Source organism: Telmatherina bonti, assembly GCF_933228915.1.
Source record: "Telmatherina bonti genome assembly, chromosome: 19".
In the NCBI taxonomy this organism is placed as follows: Eukaryota; Metazoa; Chordata; class Actinopteri; order Atheriniformes; family Telmatherinidae; genus Telmatherina; species Telmatherina bonti.
This window is the reverse complement of record NC_136617.1, coordinates 6,501,612-6,525,805: the sequence shown is the minus strand read 5'-3', so window position 1 is coordinate 6,525,805 and position 24,194 is coordinate 6,501,612. Positions and strand designations below refer to the sequence as shown.

Sequence of the window (24,194 nt, the reverse complement as noted above, 5' to 3'; positions counted from 1 at the left end):
TCACTGAGCAGAGTGGAACCAGACGCGGACTGGAGCGGCCAGGATCCGCGCTGATCGGGGGGAACGCGGTCTCGCGTGGCTCCTGGGGGCTCCGGGAGGCGCGTGGGGGCTTCCAGCAGCAGGCACGCGCCGGCACTGGGGGGGACCTGCAGCATCGGGGGTGTCTGGATGTTGCAGAGAAGTTGTCAGGCTTCGGATCAGAGTTGAAGTTTTTCCCTGCAGCGCGGGACGCATGGGCTTCAAAGCCCCGCGCACGCGCCCATGGCCGACCTGGAGCTGCTTCACTTTGACCACCCTGATGGAGGACACCGTGTCCATGTCTTCAGAAGCCAAAGTCAGCTGGAGGCGCGCGACCCCGCCGGAGGGGGGGCTTCAGAGACCCGGAGAGAGGCGCGTCCGCAGGAGCGCGAGACCTCCTTCACCTGCAGGCGGGATGAAGAGGCTGAGGATGAGGAGGCACAGGTCTGCCGGCTGACTCAGAGCTCCTCCAGCGAGCTGTATGAGGAGGAGGAGCAGGAGGAGGAGGAGGAGGACATCCCGGAACTTTACTTGCTGTCTGATGAAGACCTCTCCTCTGAAGGGAAGTCCGTGGATTACGGCTTCATCCTGGCGGTCACGTGCCTGGTGACCGGCATCTCTCTGGTGGCCGTGACTTACACAGTGCCCAGAGACGTGCGCGTGGACCCGGACACCGTTTCCGCCCGCGAGATGGAGCGGCTGGAGCGCGAGAGGGCGCGTGTGGGCGCGCATCTGGACCGGTGCGTCATCGCGGGACTGTGCCTGCTGACGCTCGGCGGCGTCCTGCTGTCCACGCTGCTCATGGTGTCCATGTGGAAGGGGGAGATGATGAGGAGGAGAGCCTTCGCTTTCTCCAAACACGCCGCCAAGCTGTACGGCTCGGTCAGCCTGAGAACTGGATCCAGTCCGACCCTGGAGTCCTGCTCCCACCTGTCTGCGCCGGATGAGGACTTGGAAGTTCTGAGCTGAACTCAGAAATCCTTCCCAGCAGGTTTAATGTCCTCTTCTTTCATTCCCATCCGCTAATGTTAGATATATATTTTCCAGAAGGATGACTCATATTTCCTCCGTTCTGCTGCTCCATCCATCATTCTTCCCTCAGGAGATTCCCTTCAGACAGGACCCCACAAAGTCCCGATCCAGCCCTGATCTCTTCCAAGACTTTGTTGTAATCTCTGGAAGTGGTCTTCAGGAACAGTTCTCCAGGCTTTCTGAAGGTCTTTCTACTTCAAACTGAATAATTAGCCTTTTTCCTCCCAGCAGCCAATCAGAGGCGAGATCCTCCTTTTCTTTAGTTTTATCTGGAAACCAGCAGAGACCAGCAGAAACCAGGATGCTGGCATTGGGACATGACCAAATGAAGGAGTCAGGATCTGAAATCCAGCGAAGACCTGAGAGGAACATCTGGAAGCCTCAGCAGAAATGGTCTCCATGGAAACGCGGCTTTAAGAAGACGTTTTATTTGAACGTTTTCGGCACATTTTAAACAAACTTTTAGTCTTGGCTGCGAAAACAGAAGCTCTCATGAAAATATCATCAAATCTTTTAAAGTTATAAAAATATCATCAAAAACTTCAGAACTTTAGGTTTTTATATCCTTTGTCAAAAGAAATACAGATTTTTATCTTATAGTTACATAAACATGTTAATAACAGGAGTCATAGCTGCGTTTCCATCACAGCCAGAAAAGCACCAAAAGGTTTTTATGTCCATCTGAGGGCCCATCTCTGCTTGGGCCTGCAGATGTCATCAGGAAGCCTCACCTCCACCCGCCTTTCGGTTTCCGCTGCAGCCGAGCAGCAGAAACGTCTGAAAGGCTGTTGTCGTTCCGATACGTCCACCTTATCAACGCTCCATCTGAAAGATGCTAATGAATCTGCTTTTCGGAGATAACTGTGATGAACTGCAAAGGAATTGTGTGATAAGATAAGGACACGGTGAGGTTGGTTTGGATCTAAACGTTAATGCCACAGGAGGCGTAATTAGATCTTGTGCTTGAGCACCGAAGCCACGTTTCTGCAGACACACGGCAGATGTTCAACAGCCAACAGAAGCAGCAGAGTCAGCAGGCCCCTGGGGGAGAGATCTCCTGCTTATCTTTCATATTTAATTGCTGTTGGATCCTTGTTGAATCTGTGGAAAATATATCTAAAAACTAATAAAGAGAATGTGACATTTCACTGCAGAGGAAGGAAGCCGTGACTGTTCAGGGGGAATATGTCGTGAGCAAACAGCTGCATCTCGTGGCTGGCGGGATGACATTATCCTCCACATGACCCTCGCCCCCTCTGACCTCCGTAATGTAATTAAATGGGTCGAATCAGCTGACTTCTCCATGAAATATTAATCCGATTGCTACTGCATCTCTGCCCTCGTTTAGTCTAATAACCAGCGGCGGACGTCTTATGGAGGTTTCACATGATCGTCTCAGAGGAATAAATGTTTGAGAATCAACGATTTTTTGAGGGGATTCCTTCCATTTCCACCTGGATTACACATCTCTGCTCGCCTGCTGGTTGCTGCGAGAGACTCCAGATTCCCTGTGGGACTAAACTGGATCAAGCGGTTTAGAAATAAACAAATAAACGACTGATTTGACCTTGTATGTGTCTGTCAGCCTGTATAATACCAGAAACAAGGCACATTATCTCTGAGATTTTTCCTGCTAGCATCGCATCTGGTTACAGGAGTCGTGCGTTTATATAGCGTCAAATCATGGCAATTCCATCTCAAGACGCTTTACAGACATAGAAAAAAAAACATAATGAAAGCCAATTCATAACAGCCTATATAAGGAAACCATCAGAAACATCCTGAGCAAGCACAGTGGCGACAGTGGGAAGGAAAAAACTCCCTTTTAACAGGAAGGAAACCTCCGGCGTCTCTAATAGTATTTGTCGAAGAGTACTGGTCCAAGTACAGAACCTTGAGGAACTCCATTACTTACTGTGGTTTGTGAGGAGGACTTGTCATTTACATGAACAAACTGAAGTCTATCAGATAAATATGATATAAACCAGCTTAACGCTGTACCTGTAATTCCAACCACCAATGATAAGGAAGTACTTCTCCGTTACCACGCTGCAGGCATGGGTGCACTAAGCGTTTGGAGGAGGCGGCGACAGGCCTCTGTGCAGCATGCCGCAGTAACCGACCTCACGCAAACGCCTTCCGAGTTTAAATCTAGTTTCAGGTGTTTTAATGAATTACTGAAAAATGAATGTGTTTCATTGCAACGCAGGATGTTCGTCAGTGCACGATTTCCTGGTTCACTAAATATACTGTTGCACACGTTGGAGCTCCGCTAACAGCATTGCTAACTTAGCTGCTTTAGCATGTTTTCAAACCGTTCATCTACTTTGTTTGACAAAAAGTGATTAGTGACAAATCTAACGACTTTTTCTGGCGTTATCGGAGACTTTTGTGACTGATGTGAAAGCATGAATAGTTTACTCATCTCTTTCTCCCTTTTCATAGCGTTTTAAACTACCGACGGGCAGAAGTTCATTAGCATCGTATTTTCATGTTGAACGCAGAAGGTTTTAAATCCGGGAGGAATTTCCTACAAAGCAGCTGCTTTGAAGAATCTAAAGAAAAGAGAATTATAAGAGAAGTTGAAGTTTATTCTAACATGCCCAAGAAGTTAAATAAAACCTCTTTAATTGCGGTTTTGTCGGCTAAACCAGCCCACTTGGCTGCCGGGGGACATATCCAGCATCGCCGTCTTCAGGTGGAGTTTAGAGATCCTCCTTTGGCTTTTCAGACTGTGAATGAGGACAATCTCAGTTGTTTATTATGACCTTTTCCCAGCGATAAACCTAATACAGGCTCCTACTCGACCCATTATCTCTCAGCAGACGGGGGGAAAGTCGATGTCTGTGGGGTCGTCAGATGGCCAACCAGAGACGAAATAAGCCGGTGCCAGGCATAGTTTGGAGATTTACATGCACATCCAGGCGTAGATCCGAGCATGTGCAAGTGACGTATTCATAAATGACCAAAATCATCGATAAGAATGATTGTAGACCCCTCCCATCCAGAAGCCCTCGCTACAGCCTCGGTTTTCACGCAACGTCCAGCTCCAAGCTGCATTCAGGGTCACATCCTACTTTCTATTTATGTAAATCTATTAAATAAATTATTAGAGAATCTTAAAAAATAATGTTTTCTTGTTTCTGTAATGTGAAAATATTACAGAATGAAATGCTGAGGCTAATTTGGTCATCACAGCGTGTGCATGTGTGCATCTTGTTTCAGCTACAGTCAGATGACTGGATGACTCACTGATGTTCACTGAAGCAGCATTCCCATGGATATCGCAGCAACAGCTGTCATATAGGTGTCCAGTGGGGCGGAAACAATGCATGAAAGGGTTAATGAGCTGGAGGATGACAACACTGTTCACACATCCATGTAGCTGATTATAAAAGCAGATCAGGAAATAATTTAATCTTAAATAAATTATAAGATCAAACTGAGAAATGACTGATAGGTTCCTGTTTACCGTGTTTGAGGACTGGTGAGACCGAAGTGTGAAGGTCTCGTATGTTCCGGACGTCGGACCTGGAGCTTTTCCTTCGTGATGCTTCATGCGTTTTTACTGGAGACACGATGATGCATCCACCTGCAGCTGTGTTTCCATGACATTTTTTTTGCTAAATAAAAGCGATATCTGTAAGTTTGAACAAAGAAGATGCGATTTGCGGGCATTTCCATTGAGCAGTGTTTAGTGCATAAACCTTAGTTCTCGTAGAATCTGGTTCAGCTAACCAGATTTTACGAGAATGACGGATTATGCTAGGTTGCCATGTAGATTATTTTGGGGTTTTGCATCGGCTTTTCTCCTTCATTTTCATTTCTGAAACTCAAAAAGTCGCTGTTTGTTCCACACTTCACCATCTTTACCGGAAATTAACTGGTCACATGACCCCCCCATGTCATGTCTGGGGACACGTAAATATGAAAGGGTGTTTCCATTACGCTTCTGCGAGTTGTTTCTGTATCAAAACAACTGCAAAACCTCCTCATGAGAGCGTAAAAACTTTATAGCGATATTTGAGACTTTTTCGAAATGTAAGTGTTTCCATTTGTGGAACTTTTTATAAATATTTGAGACAAGGTGGCTAGGTGTTTCCATTCACATTTTTTATTGCAATATTTAGTTTTTGTGCAACTCTAGGTGCTATGGAAACGCAGCCTGTGTTAACACGGTGAACATCGAGCTTAAAGCATCTAAACTGAAAACATGGATCCAACGTGGACCCAGGGATAATCTGTGAGCATACTTGATGAGGCGATGTCCTGCACCTGGTGAAAGGAAAAGAAGACGGCAAGTTTCAGGAAATAATCCGACAGTAGAAGAAAAACCCGTTTAAAGTCTGGGAGAAATCCAAACTTTTCCTCTGGTTTGTTCAGATTTCAGGAGCAGCAAAACTAAACATTTAGTTTGCTTTCCATCCTGAGAGTTGGAACTTGACCCACACGATGTTGGATGGCCCACGTGGCATGAGATCAGGCCGTACTCAGGACCAGAACCAGCCGTCAGATGCCTTCCCGTTGCGGCTCACAGCAGATAAAAGCCAGATTTCTTACATTTTGACAAAGCATAGCTGCGATCTGCAGGTGTTTCCATTGACGATGTTTAGCACATCACCCGTAGTTCAGGTAAAATAAGATAATCGAATCATAAAATCAAATATCAAGATTTTTTGCTTCTCAATTTTAAAATAAATTTTTTTGTTAAAAAAATCTATTTTTTTTTGGCCCCCCCTCTGCCACCTCCTGGATGGATGCATGGCTGGCTCGGGAGCGGGGTGGTTGGGATCCGTGCTTGGGGACGGCCGCCAGCTGCTGGAGCCTTGGGGTTCTCCGGGCCTTCCTCTTGCCTGCGTGTGGGCGTGGCCACATTGTGAGGGCAGGGCCACATTGTGTGGGCGGGGCCACATTAGCACGATCACTCTTCTCTGAACACGTTCCACTCTGTTTGTTCTGCATGTGACACAGTCACTGAGTCGCCTGCAGGTTCATTTACTAACAACGGCTGGTTTTCTTCCTGTGTCTCTAATTTAGCTTGTGAGTCCTAGGTCTTCCTGCTAATTGATGGCTTCGTCCTCCCGCAGGGGGAACATGACTCCAGTGTGTATAGGTGTGTATATATAAGTGGGTGTGTATGTGTGCTTATATACACGCAAATGTATGTAGGTTGTTCTTTTTTCTTTCTCTCTCTCTTTTTCTCTCTACAAGGTGTTTTCTGTTTTCTCTTCTTTTCAATTCTCTTTCTGTCCTCTCCGGTCCAGCAGTACAAACTTTGTAATAAACAATTATGCAAAATAAATAGAAAAATAAAATTAAAATCCAGAATATCAAGGGGAGGATTATATCTATGATGCTTCCCTTGGCAAATTAAATTTGCCCAGCAGAACACAGCGTCCAGAAAATCCATTTTGCCTGCTTAAATGCTGGACAAGACAAAAAAAAAAAAAAAACAACAACTTTTTTTTTAAATTAATAAAAATAATTCATAATAAAATTTTTGTCATTTTTATTGTTTTTATTGATCTTTTTACTTGTCGTCTTGGGCATTATAGCAGCAGAATGATGGTCTGGCTGCTGTGTTGTTTTTTCCTCTTTGATATCAAGAAAAATGACGAGCAAAATAAATATTTTATATACTATTTTTAAGTCTACAAAAATCAGCAATATTGTAAGAATTGCAATTTAAATCGAATCGACACCCAAAAAAAATCGGAATTGAAAATGATATAAATGATATAAATGATATTGTCACAGCCCTACACTGAACTGATGTAATCATACCGGGGCCGTTCCTCCTCTGTTGGGTCTGGGCTGCAGGAAGTTTGCTTTTTATGCTGAAATCTGCAGGATGATGTTTGCGTTGCTGAAAAAAGCAAAACCTTCCCAGCTGACGATGCGGTGTGATGGTGGCGTATTGACCAACCTGCTGGCACGCTTCGGCGCTAATGAAGCGTGCCATGGCAGTCGTGTTCTCCATGCCACGTGCGCCGATGTGCCTCCATGGCGTCGCAGATGGAGGCTGCTGAGACGGGCTGGATGACTCTACTTTTGCCTGGAGGATGCAGAGTCTCGCTTTCTGGCTTCTGGTCTGGAGAAAGCAGCGTTTCTGGCGCCTGTTTGGATGTTTTTGTTTCCATGTTTGCATCCCTGCAGTGATTTCTCTGACAGAATCGGGTCTGTTTTTAATACAACGCAGCTTGAGGGCCTGAGCATCACTCACATAACATACCGCTTGTTTTAAGGCTCGTGTCTGGAGATTTTTTAATTAAATCTGGTGAAGTGACATTCCCGAGCTACTGCACTCCGTGTAATCATGTCTATTCTGGTGAGATTCTGCTTCTCAGGGAAGAGACTGCTCACCGACTGCTCTCACACTGTCAGATGTCTCACCGCTTGGATAAACTTTGGCTCAAACTTTTTCAACCATGTTGAAATGAGTCGATATGTTTATTGGAGCTTCAGCGTGTGACTTGTCCTGTTTGAGCTTGTTAGGATGAAAATATCAGGTTTTAAGTTACAAATCTGCATTTTCTCTTTTCCCACTGCGAGTTTTACTTGAAAAGTGATTAAACTTTCAGTTGTTTTATTGCTTTAATAAATCACAAGCGTCATACACAGCATATCACACATGCAGGGAAGAGATTCGTATGAAAATCTACTATTTTCTCCTCATGAACTCCACGTTTTCATAAATTCATGTTCGCCATCTTTGAGCCTCGAGGGCAGAACATGACATGCAGAAAGAGTCCTTGATGTCTTTCCATATCTTCCCAGCATCTTCCTGCATGCAGGCATCCAGTAGAGTCTGAGTGTGAGGTGAATTAATGCAGTCTTAGTTTGGAAGAGGATGTCACATTGTGCAGAGAGTTGTAAGTCAGAACTGTCTGAAATGTGTCAAAGTGACTGAAAATCAGCAGGTTTGCACCAGATACTCAAAAATCCATCCTGACTTATTAAAGTGATAAGACCTGAACTTAAAGGGCTTGAATATCAGCATTCTGGCATTAATTGATTTATTTAACAGCCACAGAACAAATGTGTGCTACGCAAATAATTTCTAATTAAATCCATATTTAGCATCTAAAACTACAGGCGTCATTTGAACAGGTTTGACTGTTAGTTATCACCTGGTTTCCCTGGTAACAGATGAATAAAACTTGCACTGATCCTTCTTTTTCTTTAGTCGAAATCTCCTGGATCATTATGTGGACACGCTCAGCAAAACTAAACGTGCAATAAAAGATTATAATGCAAAAGAAAAGGGAGAAACTGAACAGTTTTATGAAAACAGCTCCAGTAGTTTTGAGATTATCTGGCAGGTTTAGCTGTGCTGACTTCATTCTTTCTGTGTGGGTCCATATAGAGGCTATGAAGTGATTTGTGTTGCCAGATATTTTATAAGCTCCGGTACAGGAATCTGCCGTGTTAGTGGTGCAGAACACGGATCAGGCAGGATGGTGCGATGTAAACGTTGCTGGCTGCAGAATGATGAGGTGCAGCCATGTCTGTAGATAATCATGTTTATATCATTTATATAATATGTATATACCTGCACCTCCACTCTTCAGCCATCTGATATATTACAAAGTAAAATCCGGTTTGAGCCAATCCGTTGAATATTTGTGAGTTTCTACCAGGCTTGTTTCCTGATACAGACCATGAACTGTGACACCATTGGCTCCGCAGGGAGAAACAAATATTTCTACATGAAACTAATTTATATTCAATACCAGATGGGGCTTCTGGAAGGATCTAAAGAGCTTTATGTCCATCATCAGTAGAACAACGCTGTGTCATCTGCATAGAGACAGACATAAAAATGATTTATTGAGGATGTGACTTGAGGCTCAGTGACGCAGTGAAACAGATGTAAGGTTCACTTGTTCACACATGAAAACGACATGTTTATTATGTCTAATTCAACAGCTGGTGACTTCCAGCCAAGTCGACGGCACTGTGTTGATTGAAGTTCAGGTCAGGGGCTGCTGCACCAACCAGCTGAGGTTTTCTCCTTAAAGAGGAATTTATGGCACCTGATGAATTTATGTATGGATGTTGGACAAAATGGCGCTCCAATGGTCTGGCAACCTATCCAGGCTGCACCCTGCGTTCTGTTTGCTAACTGTTGGGACACTCTGGCATTCTGCATTGCAAACGATTTTACATTAGAATCATTTGACAGTTTCCATGGAGACCATTTGTTTCCTTGTACTCCTGCTTGGCACAACAACACAGATTATTTCAAAGACATGTCTGAAGAAAGCCGTTAAGTGGAAACAATGAATTTAGTGAGGTTAAATTACATGGAACTACGTTATCACTTGTCTTCAAATAACAAGTTGTTAATGGAGGACAATTCTGTAGTTATTTACATTTTATCGCAGTAAACTGTCAGTCAGAGGAACATTGTGGTTTCTGTGATGGTCACCAGAAGGTCAGTCCCAGCCAGCATGTCCATGTTGGGCCTGCAAGGGTTAAATTTGGGCTGCAGATGAGAGTCCTGTGTAGGTTTGTCTGCAGTTTCAACGGTGGCCTGACCTGTATTGTCCATGTAAGTTTCAAGTTGGTTCTAACTGGATTTCTTCCTACATGGGACCCATTTAACCAGCCCACTTGCCCACAAGGCCACCTACATCCCTGATGGGGCTTATTCAGGCCATGTGGGCTTTCCATAATGCCGGGCGGACACTGTGCGATTTCGAGGGGATTTCACCACAATTTTGCTATCGCAGACCACGCTGCGTCATCGTGGAAACATCGCAGCGTCGGGATGTCCGGTTGGGAGGTCGTGAGGCGTCCAGTGTGAGAACACTCACGAGGAAGGATTAATTGCTGCTACGTTCTAACGATGATGGTGCGACCTCCCGATCAAACTTCTGGCAGCAGTCCCACCCCTGCCAGGGCCCTGGATGGTGCTGGATCGGCTGCATGTGTGGAGTGGTGGGGGGGCATTGACAGGGGTGGGGGGTAGTTGTGGGGCCCCCGGGGGTATCTCACAGGGGACACGTTGGGAAAGAAAGGTGAGGGCGTGCATGAGCCAATGGATGAAGTGGTGACTGAATGTTAGAGTAGGGGGGGGGGATCAGGGTGTAAGAATTTAGGAAAGTGGGTGCCCGCTGGGATAGGAGGAGGGGGGTGTATGCAGATGTGGTATGCAGGAGTGTGTATGTGGGGTTATGTTGGTGGTACAGGGAAGTGATGGGGTGGGTGTACAATGAGGAGTGTGAATGTGGATAGAGGGGTGTAGGTATGTGTGTGTAGAGTGGGGTATGTGTGTATGGAAGATTGGGTGATTATAGAGGGAGCAGGGATGTGTGTGTGAGGGGGTGTGTGAGTATAAAGAACGGGGGTAGGAGAGTGTGAGTTTGAGCGTGTGTAAGAGAATGGGTGGATAGGGTGTGTTTAAGGAGGAAGTGTGGATGGGTGTGTGTGGGTGGGGGTGGGTGGGTGGGTGCGCGTGTGTGTGTGTGTGTATGCACATGTGTGTGCGTGTGTGTGTGTGTGTGCGCGCGCGTGTGTGTGTGTGTGTGTGTGTGTGTGTGTGTGTGTGTGCGTGCGTGTGTGTGCGTGCGTGCATGCGTGGAGGGTCTCGGTGCTCGGGGGGCGCTGCTGGTCCACTGGGGTGCGGCCTGGCTGCCGCTCGGTGGCGGTTGCCCCGGTCTCGGGGGTCCTCCTGGCGTGCCTCTTGCCTTTGTGTGGGAGGGGTCACACTGGCATGATCTTCTCTGAACACGTTCCACTCTGCATGTTCTGCATGTGACACAGTCACCGAGTCGTCTGCAGGTTTATTCACTAACAGCAGCTAGTTTTCTCATTTCTGTTTGTTTCTCATTTATATTTAACTTTTTAGATTCATAGTTTAGTTACTATGATCTAAAGTTGGCTTGTATGTGTATGTATATGTGTTAATACTGGCGAATGCGTATATGTTTGTACGTATGTATGTGTGTGTGTGTGTGCATAAAGGTGTGTGTGTGTATATATGTATGTGTGTGTATGTATACATCTGTAGTTTTTTTCTTTTTGTTTTTGGGTTATTTTTTAGGTTTTTTTTTTCTCTCCCTTTATCTCTTTCACTTTTCTTATGAGGTGTTTTTTCTCCTTTCTCTTTCTGTCTTTCGTCTGTCCTCTCCGGTCCAGCAGTACAAACTCTACAATTCAGAAAAGAAGAAGAAAAAGAGAGAAAAAAAAAGAAAAAAAAAAAAAAACTTCTGGCACGTCAGAAATGTTTGCCGTAGCTCGTACAGTGTGAGTGGTGTTACGTCACGATTCTACGTTTGCATCTGCGCAGAAGATATAAGCAATGGCGAGCAACCGCAACTTCAGATGTGTGCGATGGACACAGCTGCTAGAAGAGAGATTTGTAAAGCTATGGAGAGAACACAAGGTTTGGTTTTTTTTGTTTGTTTCAGCGCACAAGACAGCGCACACAACTGCAACAGCTTGCTGCCCGCTCGCCATCTTGTTGTCAGGCACGCTGTGGTTGTCATAGAAACTAGGAACATTGTTTTTCGTTGTTCACACTCGAGCACGTTGTGCCGTCACACACCCACTGACGCATTTAACTAGTCGTGGTTATCAATAATCGTGGCTGACAGCAGTCGTACAGTATGAGTACACATGTCGTAGGGTCAAATAGAGTACGAGGGACAAACCCAGTCGTGCAGTGGGAGCATTTCCCCGACAGTCAGATTTCTAAAATTGCAATGGTGAGGTGGTGGAATGGGAGATTCTCATCATGAGAAAAGTTTCAGTTACATGAGGCATAAAGGCCTCATGTAACTGAAACTACATGGAGCCTGCAGAATTTGCCCAGTTCAAATAGATATGCTGGCTGGGGCCCTATACACCTTGGGTCCTGAACCCTAACCCTGTGGCACCACCTTCCAAACTCCATTTATTTTTTAAACATCACTGTAACTGCGTCTCCCGTTCCACCACATCATGATGAGAATCTCCCGTTCCACCTCATCACCGTGAGAATCTCCCGTTCCACCACATCACAATGAGAATCTCCTGTTCCACCTCATCATAATGAGAATCTCCTGTTCCACCTCATCATAATGAGAATCTCCCGTTCCACCTCATCACCATGAGAATCTCCCGTTCCACCTCATCATGATAAGAATCTCCCGTTCCACCTCATCATGATGAGAATCTCCCGTTCCACTTCATCACCATGAGAATCTCCCGTTCCACCTCATCATGATGAGAATCTCCCGTTCCACCTCATCATGATGAGAATCTCCCGTTCCACCTCATCATGATGAGAATCCCCGTTCCACCTCATCACCATGAGAATCTCCCGTTCCACCTCATCACCATGAGAATCTCCTGTTCCACCTCATCATAATGAGAATCTCCCGTTCCACCTCATCACCATGAGAATCTCCCGTTCCACCTCATCATGATAAGAATCTCCCGTTCCACCACATCACCATGAGAATCTCCCGTTCCACCACATCACCATGAGAATCTCCCGTTCCACCTCATCACCATGAGAATCTCCCGTTCCACCTCATCATGATAAGAATCTCCCGTTCCACCTCATCATGATGAGAATCTCCCGTTCCACCTCATCACCATGAGAATCTCCCGTTCCACCTCATCATGATGAGAACCTCCCGTTCCACCTCATCATGATGAGAATCTCCCGTTCCACCACATCACCATGAGAATCTCCCGTTCCACCTCATCACCATGAGAATCTCCCGTTCCACCTCATCATGATGAGAACCTCCCATTCCACCTCATCATGATAAGAATCTCCCGTTCCAACTCATCACCATGAGAATCTCCCATTCCACCTCATCACCAAGAGAATCTCCCGTTCCACCTCATCATAATGAGAATCTCCCGTTCCACCTCATCACCATGAGAATCTCCCGTTCCACCTCATCATGATGAGAACCTCCCGTTCCACCTCATCATGATGAGAATCTCCCGTTCCACCTCATCACCATGAGAATCTCCTGTTCCACCTCATCATAATGAGAATCTCCCGTTCCACCTCATCACCATGAGAATCTCCCGTTCCACCTCATCATGATAAGAATCTCCCGTTCCACCACATCACCATGAGAATCTCCCGTTCCACCTCATCACCATGAGAATCTCCCGTTCCACCTCATCATGATAAGAATCTCCCGTTCCACCTCATCATGATAAGAATCTCCCGTTCCACCTCATCACGATGAGAATCTCCTGTTCCACCTCATCATGATGAGAACCTCCCGTTCCACCTCATCATGATAATCTCCCGTTCCACCTCATCACGATGAGAATCTCCCGTTCCACCTCATCATGATGAGAATCTCCTGTTCCACCTCATCACGATGAGAATCTCCTGTTCCACCTCATCATGAGAATCTCCCGTTCCACCTCATCACCATGAAAATCTCCCGTTCCACCTCATCATGATGAGAATCTCCCGTTCCACCTCATCACCATGAGAATCTCCCGTTCCACCTCATCACCATGAGAATCTCCTGTTCCTACTCATCATAAGAATCTCCCGTTCCACCTCATCATGATGAGAATCTCCTGTTCCACCTCATCACCATGAGAATCTCCCGTTCCACCTCATCATGATGAGAATCTCCCGTTCCACCTCATCATGATGAGAATCTCCGGTTCCACCTCCTCATGATCAGAATCTCCCGTTCCACCTCATCATGATGAGAATATCCCGTTTCACCTCATCATGATGAGAATCTCCCGTTCCACCTCATCACCATGAGAATCTCCCGTTCCACCTCATCACCATGAGAATCTCCCGTTCCACCTCATCATGATAAGAATCTCCCGTTCCACCTCATCACCATGAGAATCTCCCATTCCACCTCATCACCAAGAGAATCTCCCGTTCCACCTCATCATAATGAGAATCTCCCGTTCCACCTCATCACCATGAGAATCTCCCGTTCCACCTCATCATGATGAGAACCTCCCGTTCCACCTCATCATGATGAGAATCTCCCGTTCCACCTCATCACCATGAGAATCTCCTGTTCCACCTCATCATAATGAGAATCTCCCGTTCCACCTCATCACCATGAGAATCTCCCGTTCCACCTCATCATGATAAGAATCTCCCGTTCCACCACATCACCATGAGAATCTCCCGTTCCACCACATCACCATGAGAATCTCCCGTTCCACCTCATCACCATGAGAATCTCCCGTTCCACCTCATCATGATAAGAATCTCCCGTTCCACCTCATCATGATGAGCATCTCCCGTTCCACCTCATCACCATGAGAATCTCCCGTTCCACCTCATCATGATGAGAACCTCCCGTTCCACCTCATCATGATGAGAATCTCCCGTTCCACCACATCACCATGAGAATCTCCCGTTCCACCTCATCACCATGAGAATCTCCCGTTCCACCTCGTCATGATGAGAACCTACCATTCCACCTCATCATGATAAGAACCTCCCGTTCCAACTCATCACCATGAGAATCTCCCATTCCACCTCATCACCAAGAGAATCTCCCGTTCCACCTCATCATGATGAGAACCTCCCGTTCCACCTCATCATGATGAGAATCTCCCGTTCCACCTCATCACCATGAGAATCTCCTGTTCCACCTCATCATAATGAGAATCTCCCGTTCCACCTCATCACCATGAGAATCTCCCGTTCCACCTCATCATGATAAGAATCTCCCGTTCCACCACATCACCATGAGAATCTCCCGTTCCACCTCATCACCATGAGAATCTCCCGTTCCACCTCATCATGATAAGAATCTCCCGTTCCACCTCATCATGATAAGAATCTCCCGTTCCACCTCATCACGATGAGAATCTCCTGTTCCACCTCATCATGATGAGAACCTCCCGTTCCACCTCATCATGATAATCTCCCGTTCCACCTCATCACGATGAGAATCTCCCGTTCCACCTCATCATGATGAGAATCTCCTGTTCCACCTCATCACGATGAGAATCTCCTGTTCCACCTCATCATGAGAATCTCCCGTTCCACCTCATCACCATGAAAATCTCCCGTTCCACCTCATCATGATGAGAATCTCCCGTTCCACCTCATCACCATGAGAATCTCCCGTTCCACCTCATCACCATGAGAATCTCCTGTTCCTACTCATCATAAGAATCTCCGGTTCCACCTCCTCATGATCAGAATCTCCCGTTCCACCTCATCATGATGAGAATCTCCCGTTTCACCTCATCATGATGAGAATCTCCCGTTCCACCTCATCACCATGAGAATCTCCCATTCCACCTCATCACCATGAGAATCTCCCGTTCCACCTCATCATGATGAGAATCTCCCGTTCCACCTCATCATGATGAGAATCTCCCGTTCCACCTCCTCATGATCAGAATCTCCCGTTCCACCTCATCATGATGAGAATCTCCCGTTCCACCTCATCATGATGAGAATCTCCCGTTCCACCTCATCACCATGAGAATCTCCCGTTCCACCTCATCACCATGAGAATCTCCCGTTCCAACTCATCATGATGAGAATCTCCCGTTCCACCTCATCACCATGAGAATCTCCCGTTCCAACTCATCACTGTTAGGAAATGTATATATTATCATTTGTTCATGACTTATCTTTTCTTTTATCATATGTTAAACTTTTGAGATTACTTTAACAAAGATTGATTCTTTCTGGTGAAGCAGGGTGCCTCATGCTTAATGAGCTTGGCTCACTCAGACATACCATCCTATTGTTATCTTTGCACCTCGTGTTTTACTCATGACTTGCTTCTGGTAGTCTGTTAAAATAGATGCTTATTGTTTTAGCAGCTGCAGGAGTAAATGAAGTTAATACTATACATTAACTGGAAAATGTGTGGTGAACTCATGACATGTGTCATGCCATTATCTGTCAAATAAAAAGCCTGAGCAGAGGAAGAGCAAGCGAAGAAGACAGTTAGGAGTCTCTGTGAGAGCTCTGAGAGTGTTCTCTTCCCCTTTGCAAAGGTTACACTGAGTTCTAAGTCCGTGTCTCTTTCTTTATTTTACATGTCACAGGGGTTTTAAACCTGACAATCACCATGAGAATCTCCTGACAATCACCATAAGAATCTCCCGTTCCACCTCATCACCATGAGAATCTCCCGTTCCACCTCATCACCATGAGAATCTCCCGTTCCACCTCATCACCATGAGAATCTCCCGTTCCACCTCGTCACCATGAGAATTTCCCGTTCCACCTCATCATGATGAGAATCCCCCGTTCCACCTCATCACCATGAGAATCTCCCGTTCCACCTCATCACCATGAGAATCTCCCGTTCCACCTCATCATGATAAGAATCTCCCGTTCCACCTCATCATGATAAGAATCTCCCGTTCCACCTCATCACGATGAGAATCTCCTGTTCCACCTCATCACCATGAGAATCTCCCGTTCCACCTCATCATGATGACAATCTCCCGTTCCACCACATCATGATGAGAATCTCCCGTTCCACCTCATCACCATGAGAATCTCCCGTTCCACCTCATCACCATGAGAATCTCCCGTTCCACCTCGTCACCATGAGAATTTCCCGTTCCACCTCATCATGATGAGAATCCCCCGTTCCACCTCATCACCATGAGAATCTCCCGTTCCACCTCATCACCATGAGAATCTCCCGTTCCACCTCATCACCATGAGAATCTGCCGTTCCACCTCATCATGATGAGAATCTCCCGTTCCACCTCATCACCATGAGAATCTCCTGTTCCACCTCATCACCATGAGAATCTCCCGTTCCACCTCATCATGATGACAATCTCCCGTTCCACCACATCATGATGAGAATCTACCGTTCCACCTCATCACCATGAGAATCTCCCGTTCCACCTCATCACCATGAGAATCTGCCGTTCCACCTCATCATGATGACAATCTCCCGTTCCACCACATCATGATGAGAATCTCCCGTTCCACCTCATCATGATGAGAATCTCCCGTTCCACCTCATCACCATGAGAATCTCCCATTCCACCTCATCACCATTAGAATCTCCCGTTCCACCTCATCACCATGAGAATCTCCCGTTCCACCTCATCATGAAAATCTCCCGTTCCACCTCATCACCATGAGAATCTCCCGTTCCACCTCATCATGATGAGAATCTCCCGTTCCACCTCATCACCATGAGAATCTCCTGTTCCACCTCATCACCATGAGAATCTCCCGTTCCACCTAATCATGATGACAATCTCCCGTTCCACCACATCATGATGAGAATCTACCGTTCCACCTCATCACCATGAGAATCTCCCGTTCCACCTCATCACCATGAGAATCTGCCGTTCCACCTCATCATGATGACAATCTCCCGTTCCACCACATCATGATGAGAATCTCCCGTTCCACCTCATCATGATGAGAATCTCCCGTTCCACCTCATCACCATGAGAATCTGCCGTTCCACCTCATCATGATGACAATCTCCCGTTCCACCACATCATGATGAGAATCTCCCGTTCCACCACATCATGATGAGAATCTCCCGTTCCACCTCATCACCATGAGAATCTCCCATTCCACCTCATCACCATTAGAATCTCCCGTTCCACCTCATCACCATGAGAATCTCCCGTTCCACCTCATCATGAAAATATCCCGTTCCACCTCATCACCATGAGAATCTCCCGTTCCACCTCATCATGATGAGAATCTTCCGTTCCACCTCATCATGATGAGAATCTCCCGTTCCACCTCATCACCATGAAAATCTCCCGTTCCACCTCATCACCATGAGAATCTCCTGTTCCACCTCATCATTATGAGAATCTCCCGTTCCACCTCATCACCATGAAAATCTCCCGTTCCACCTCATCATGATGAGAATCCCCCGTTTCACCTCATCATGATGAGAATTTTCCCATTCCACCTCATCACCATTAGAATCTCCTGTTCCTACTCATCATAAGAATCTCCCGTTCCACCTCATCACCATCAGAATCTCCCGTTCCACCTCATCACCATGAGAATCTGCCGTTCCACCTCATCATGATGACAATCTCCCGTTCCACCACATCATGATGAGAATCTACCGTTCCACCTCATCACCCTGAGAATCTCCCGTTCCACCTCATCATGATGAGAATCTCCCATTCCACCTCATCACCATGAGAATCTCTCGTTCCACCTCATCACCATGAGAATCTCCCGTTCCACCTCATCACCATGAGAATCTGCCGTTCCACCTCATCATGATGACAATCTCCCGTTCCACCACATCATGATGAGAATCTCCCGTTCCACCGCATCATGATGAGAATCTCCCGTTCCACCTCATCACCATGAGAATCTGCCGTTCCACCTCATCATGATGACAATCTCCCGTTCCACCACATCATGATGAGAATCTCCCGTTCCACCACATCATGATGAGAATTTCCCGTTCCACCTCATCACCATGAGAATCTCCCATTCCACCTCATCACCATTAGAATCTCCCGTTCCACCTCATCACCATGAGAATCTCCCGTTCCACCTCATCATGAAAATCTCCCGTTCCACCTCATCACCATGAGAATCTCCCGTTCCACCTCATCATGATGAGAATCTTCCGTTCCACCTCATCATGATGAGAATCTCCCGTTCCACCTCATCACCATGAAAATCTCCCGTTCCACCTCATCACCATGAGAATCTCCTGTTCCACCTCATCATTATGAGAATCTCCCGTTCCACCTCATCACCATGAAAATCTCCCGTTCCACCTCATCATGATGAGAATCCCCCGTTTCACCTCATCATGATGAGAATTTTCCCATTCCAACTCATCACCATTAGAATCTCCTGTTCCTAACCATCATAAGAATCTCCCGTTCCACCTCATCACCATCAGAATCTCCCGTTCCACCTCATCACCATGAGAATCTGCCGTTCCACCTCATCATGATGACAATCTCCCGTTCCACCACATCATGATGAGAATCTACCGTTCCACCTCATCACCCTGAGAATCTCCCGTTCCACCTCATCATGATGAGAATCTCCCATTCCACCTCATCACCATGAGAATCTCTCGTTCCACCTCATCACCATGAGAATCTCCCGTTCCACCTCATCATGATGAGAATCTCCCGTTCCACCTCATCACCATGAGAATCTCCCATTCCACCTCATCACCATGAGAATCTCCTGTTCCACCTCATCACCATGAGAATCTCCCGTTCCACCTCATCATGAAAATCTCCCGTTCCACCTCATCACCATGAGAATCTCCCGTTCCACCTCATCATGATGAGAATCTTCCGTTCCACCTAATCATGATGAGAATCTCCCGTTCCACCTCATCACCATGAAAATCTCCCGTTCCACCTCATCACCATGAGAATCTCCTGTTCCACCTCATCATTATGAGAATCTCCCGTTCCACCTCATCACCATGAAAATCTCCCGTTCCACCTCATCATGATGAGAATCCCCCGTTTCACCTCATCATGATGAGAATCTCCCGTTCCACCTCATCATGATGAGAATATCCCGTTCGACCTCATCACCATGAAAATCTCCCGTTCCACCTCTTCATGATGAGAATCCCCCGTTCCACCTCATCATGAAGAGAATCTCCCGTTCCACCTCATCATGATGAGAATCTCCCGTTCCACCTCATCATCATGAGAATCTCCCGTTCCACCTAATCACCATGAAAATCTCCCGTTCCACCTCATCACCATGAGAATCTCCCGTTCCACCTCATCATGATGAGAATCTCCCGTTCCACCTCATCACCATGAGAATCTCCCGTTCCACCTCATCATGAGAATCTCCCGTTCCACCTCATCATGATGAGAATCTCCCGTTCCACCTCATCATCATGAGAATCTCCCGTTCCACCTAATCACCATGAAAATCTCCCGTTCCACCTCATCACCATGAGAATCTCCCGTTCCACCTCATCATGATGAGAATCTCCCGTTCCACCTCATCACCATGAGAATCTCCCGTTCCACCTCATCATGAGAATCTCCCGTTCCACCTCATCATGATGAGAATCTCCCGTTCCACCTCATCATCATGAGAATCTCCCGTTCCACCTAATCACCATGAAAATCTCCCGTTCCACCTCATCACCATGAGAATCTCCCGTTCCACCTCATCATGATGAGAATCTCCCGTTCCACCTCATCACCATGAGAATCTCCCGTTCCACCTCATCACCATGAGAATCTCCCGTTCCACCTCATCATGATGAGAATCTCCCATTCCACCTCATCATGAGAATCTCCCGTTCCACCTCATCATGATGAGAATCTCCCGTTCCACCTCATCACCATGAAAATCTCCCGTTCCACCTCATCATGATGAGAATCTCCCGTTCCACCTCATCACCATGAGAATCTCCCGTTCCACCTTTTCATGAGAATCTCCCGTTCCACCTCATCATGATGAGAATCCCCCGTTCCACCTCATCACCATGAAAATCTCCCGTTCCACCTCATCATGATGAGAATCTCCCATTCCACCTCATCATGAGAATCTTCCGTTCCACCTCATCACCATGAGAATCTCGCGTTCCACCTCATCATGATGAGAATCTCCCATTCCATCTCATCATGAGAATCTCCCGTTCCACCTCATCACCATGAAAATCTCCCGTTCCACCTCATCACCATGAGAATCTCCCGTTCCACCTCATCATGATGAGAATCTCCCATTCCACCTCATCACCATGAAAATCTCCCGTTCCACCTCATCATGATGAGAATCTCCCGTTCCACCTCATCACCATGAAAATCTCCCGTTCCACCTCATCATGATGAGAATCTCCCGTTCCACCTCATCATGATGAGAATCTTCCGTTCCACCTCATCATGATGAGAATCTCCCGTTCCACCTCATCACCATGAAAATCTCCCGTTCCACCTCATCACCATGAGAATCTCCTGTTCCACCTCATCATTATGAGAATCTCCCGTTCCACCTCATCACCATGAAAATCTCCCGTTCCACCTCATCATGATGAGAATCCCCCGTTTCACCTCATCATGATGAGAATCTCCCATTCCACCTCATCACCATTAGAATCTCCTGTTCCTACTCATCATAAGAATCTCCCGTTCCACCTCATCACCATCAGAATCTCCCGTTCCACCTCATCACCATGAGAATCTGCCGTTCCACCTCATCATGATGACAATCTCCCGTTCCACCACATCATGATGAGAATCTACCGTTCCACCTCATCACCCTGAGAATCTCCCGTTCCACCTCATCATGATGAGAATCTCCCATTCCACCTCATCACCATGAAAATCTCCCGTTCCACCTCATCATGATGAGAATCTCCCGTTCCACCTCATCACCATGAAAATCTCCCGTTCCACCTCATCATGATGAGAATCTCCCGTTCCACCTCATCATGATGAGAATCTTCCGTTCCACCTCATCATGATGAGAATCTCCCGTTCCACCTCATCACCATGAAAATCTCCCGTTCCACCTCATCACCATGAGAATCTCCTGTTCCACCTCATCATTATGAGAATCTCCCGTTCCACCTCATCACCATGAAAATCTCCCGTTCCACCTCATCATGATGAGAATCCCCCGTTTCACCTCATCATGATGAGAATCTCCCATTCCACCTCATCACCATTAGAATCTCCTGTTCCTACTCATCATAAGAATCTCCCGTTCCACCTCATCACCATCAGAATCTCCCGTTCCACCTCATCACCATGAGAATCTGCCGTTCCACCTCATCATGATGACAATCTCCCGTTCCACCACATCATGATGAGAATCTACCGTTCCACCTCATCACCCTGAGAATCTCCCGTTCCACCTCATCATGATGAGAATCTCCCATTCCACCTAATCACCATGAGAATCTCTCGTTCCACCTCATCACCATGAGAATCTCCCGTTCCACCTCATCATGATGAGAATCTCCCGTTCCACCTCATCACCATGAGAATCTCCCATTCCACCTCATCACCATGAAAATCTCCCGTTCCACCTCATCACCATGAGAATCTCCCGTTCCACCTCATCATGATGAGAATCTTCCGTTCCACCTAATCATGATGAGAATCTCCCGTTCCACCTCATCACCATGAAAATCTCCCGTTCCACCTCATCACCATGAGAATCTCCTGTTCCACCTCATCATTATGAGAATCTCCCGTTCCACCTCATCACCATGAAAATCTCCCGTTCCACCTCATCATGATGAGAATCCCCCGTTTCACCTCATCATGATGAGAATCTCCCGTTCCACCTCATCATGATGAGAATATCCCGTTCGACCTCATCACCATGAAAATCTCCCGTTCCACCTCATCATGATGAGAATCCCCCGTTCCACCTCTTCATGTTGAGAATCCCCCGTTCCACCTCATCATGAAGAGAATCTCCCGTTCCACCTCATCACCATGAAAATCTCCCGTTCCACCTCATCACCATGAGAATCTCCCGTTCCACCTCATCATGATGAGAATCTCCCGTTCCACCTCATCACCATGAAAATCTCCCGTTCCACCTCATCATGATGAGAATCTCCCGTTCCACCTCATCACCATGAGAATCTCCCGTTCCACCTCATCATGAGAATCTCCCGTTCCACCTCATCATGATGAGAATCTCCCGTTCCACCTCATCACCATGAAAATCTCCCGTTCCACCTCATCACCATGAGAATCTCCCGTTCCACCTCATCATGATTAGAATCTTCCGTTCCACCTAATCATGATGAGAATCTCCCGTTCCACCTCATCACCATGAAAATCTCCCGTTCCACCTCATCACCATGAGAATCTCCTGTTCCACCTCATCATTATGAGAATCTCCCGTTCCACCTCATCACCATGAAAATCTCCCGTTCCACCTCATCATGATGAGAATCCCCCGTTTCACCTCATCATGATGAGAATCTCCCGTTCCACCTCATCATGATGAGAATATCCCGTTCGACCTCATCACCATGAAAATCTCCCGTTCCACCTCATCATGATGAGAATCCCCCGTTCCACCTCTTCATGTTGAGAATCCCCCGTTCCACCTCATCATGAAGAGAATCTCCCGTTCCACCTCATCACCATGAAAATCTCCCGTTCCACCTCATCACCATGAGAATCTCCCGTTCCACCTCATCATGATGAGAATCTCCCGTTCCACCTCATCACCATGAAAATCTCCCGTTCCACCTCATCATGATGAGAATCTCCCGTTCCACCTCATCACCATGAGAATCTCCCGTTCCACCTCATCATGATGAGAATCTCCCGTTCCACCTCATCATGATGAGAATCTCCCATTCCACCTCATCATGAGAATCTCCCGTTCCACCTCATCACCATGAGAATCTCCCGTTCCACCTCATCATGATGAGAATCTCCCATTCCATCTCATCATGAGAATCTCCCGTTCCACCTCATCACCATGAAAATCTCCCGTTCCACCTCATCACCATGAGAATCTCCCGTTCCACCTCATCATGATGAGAATCTCCCATTCCACCTCATCACCATGAAAATCTCCCGTTCCACCTCATCATGATGAGAATCTCCCGTTCCACCTCATCACCATGAAAATCTCCCGTTCCACCTCATCATGATGAGAATCTCCCGTTCCACCTCATCATGATGAGAATCTTCCGTTCCACCTCATCATGAAGAGAATCTCCCGTTCCACCTCATCACCATGAGAATCTCCCATTCCACCTCATCACCATTAGAATCTCCCGTTCCACCTCATCACCATGAGAATCTCCCGTTCCACCTCATCATGAAAATCTCCCGTTCCACCTCATCACCATGAGAATCTCCCGTTCCACCTCATCATGATGAGAATCTTCCGTTCCACCTCATCATGATGAGAATCTCCCGTTCCACCTCATCACCATGAAAATCTCCCGTTCCACCTCATCACCATGAGAATCTCCTGTTCCACCTCATCATTATGAGAATCTCCCGTTCCACCTCATCACCATGAAAATCTCCCGTTCCACCTCATCATGATGAGAATCCCCCGTTTCACCTCATCATGATGAGAATTTTCCCATTCCACCTCATCACCATTAGAATCTCCTGTTCCTACTCATCATAAGAATCTCCCGTTCCACCTCATCACCATCAGAATCTCCCGTTCCACCTCATCACCATGAGAATCTGCCGTTCCACCTCATCATGATGACAATCTCCCA

General features: G+C 46.7%; 1 protein-coding gene across 1 annotated transcript; it reads left to right on the top strand.

Moving 5' to 3' along the window:
- Positions 1-261: 261 nt before the first annotated feature.
- Positions 262-987, top strand: LOC306770387 (transmembrane protein 74; the record flags this gene model as incomplete). The annotated part of the gene is made up of 1 exon (XM_079259246.1): positions 262-987. One exon carries the CDS (start codon positions 262-264, stop codon positions 985-987), a length of 726 nt encoding a protein of 241 aa, XP_079115372.1.
- Between the last annotated feature and the right edge of the window lie 23,207 nt (positions 988-24,194).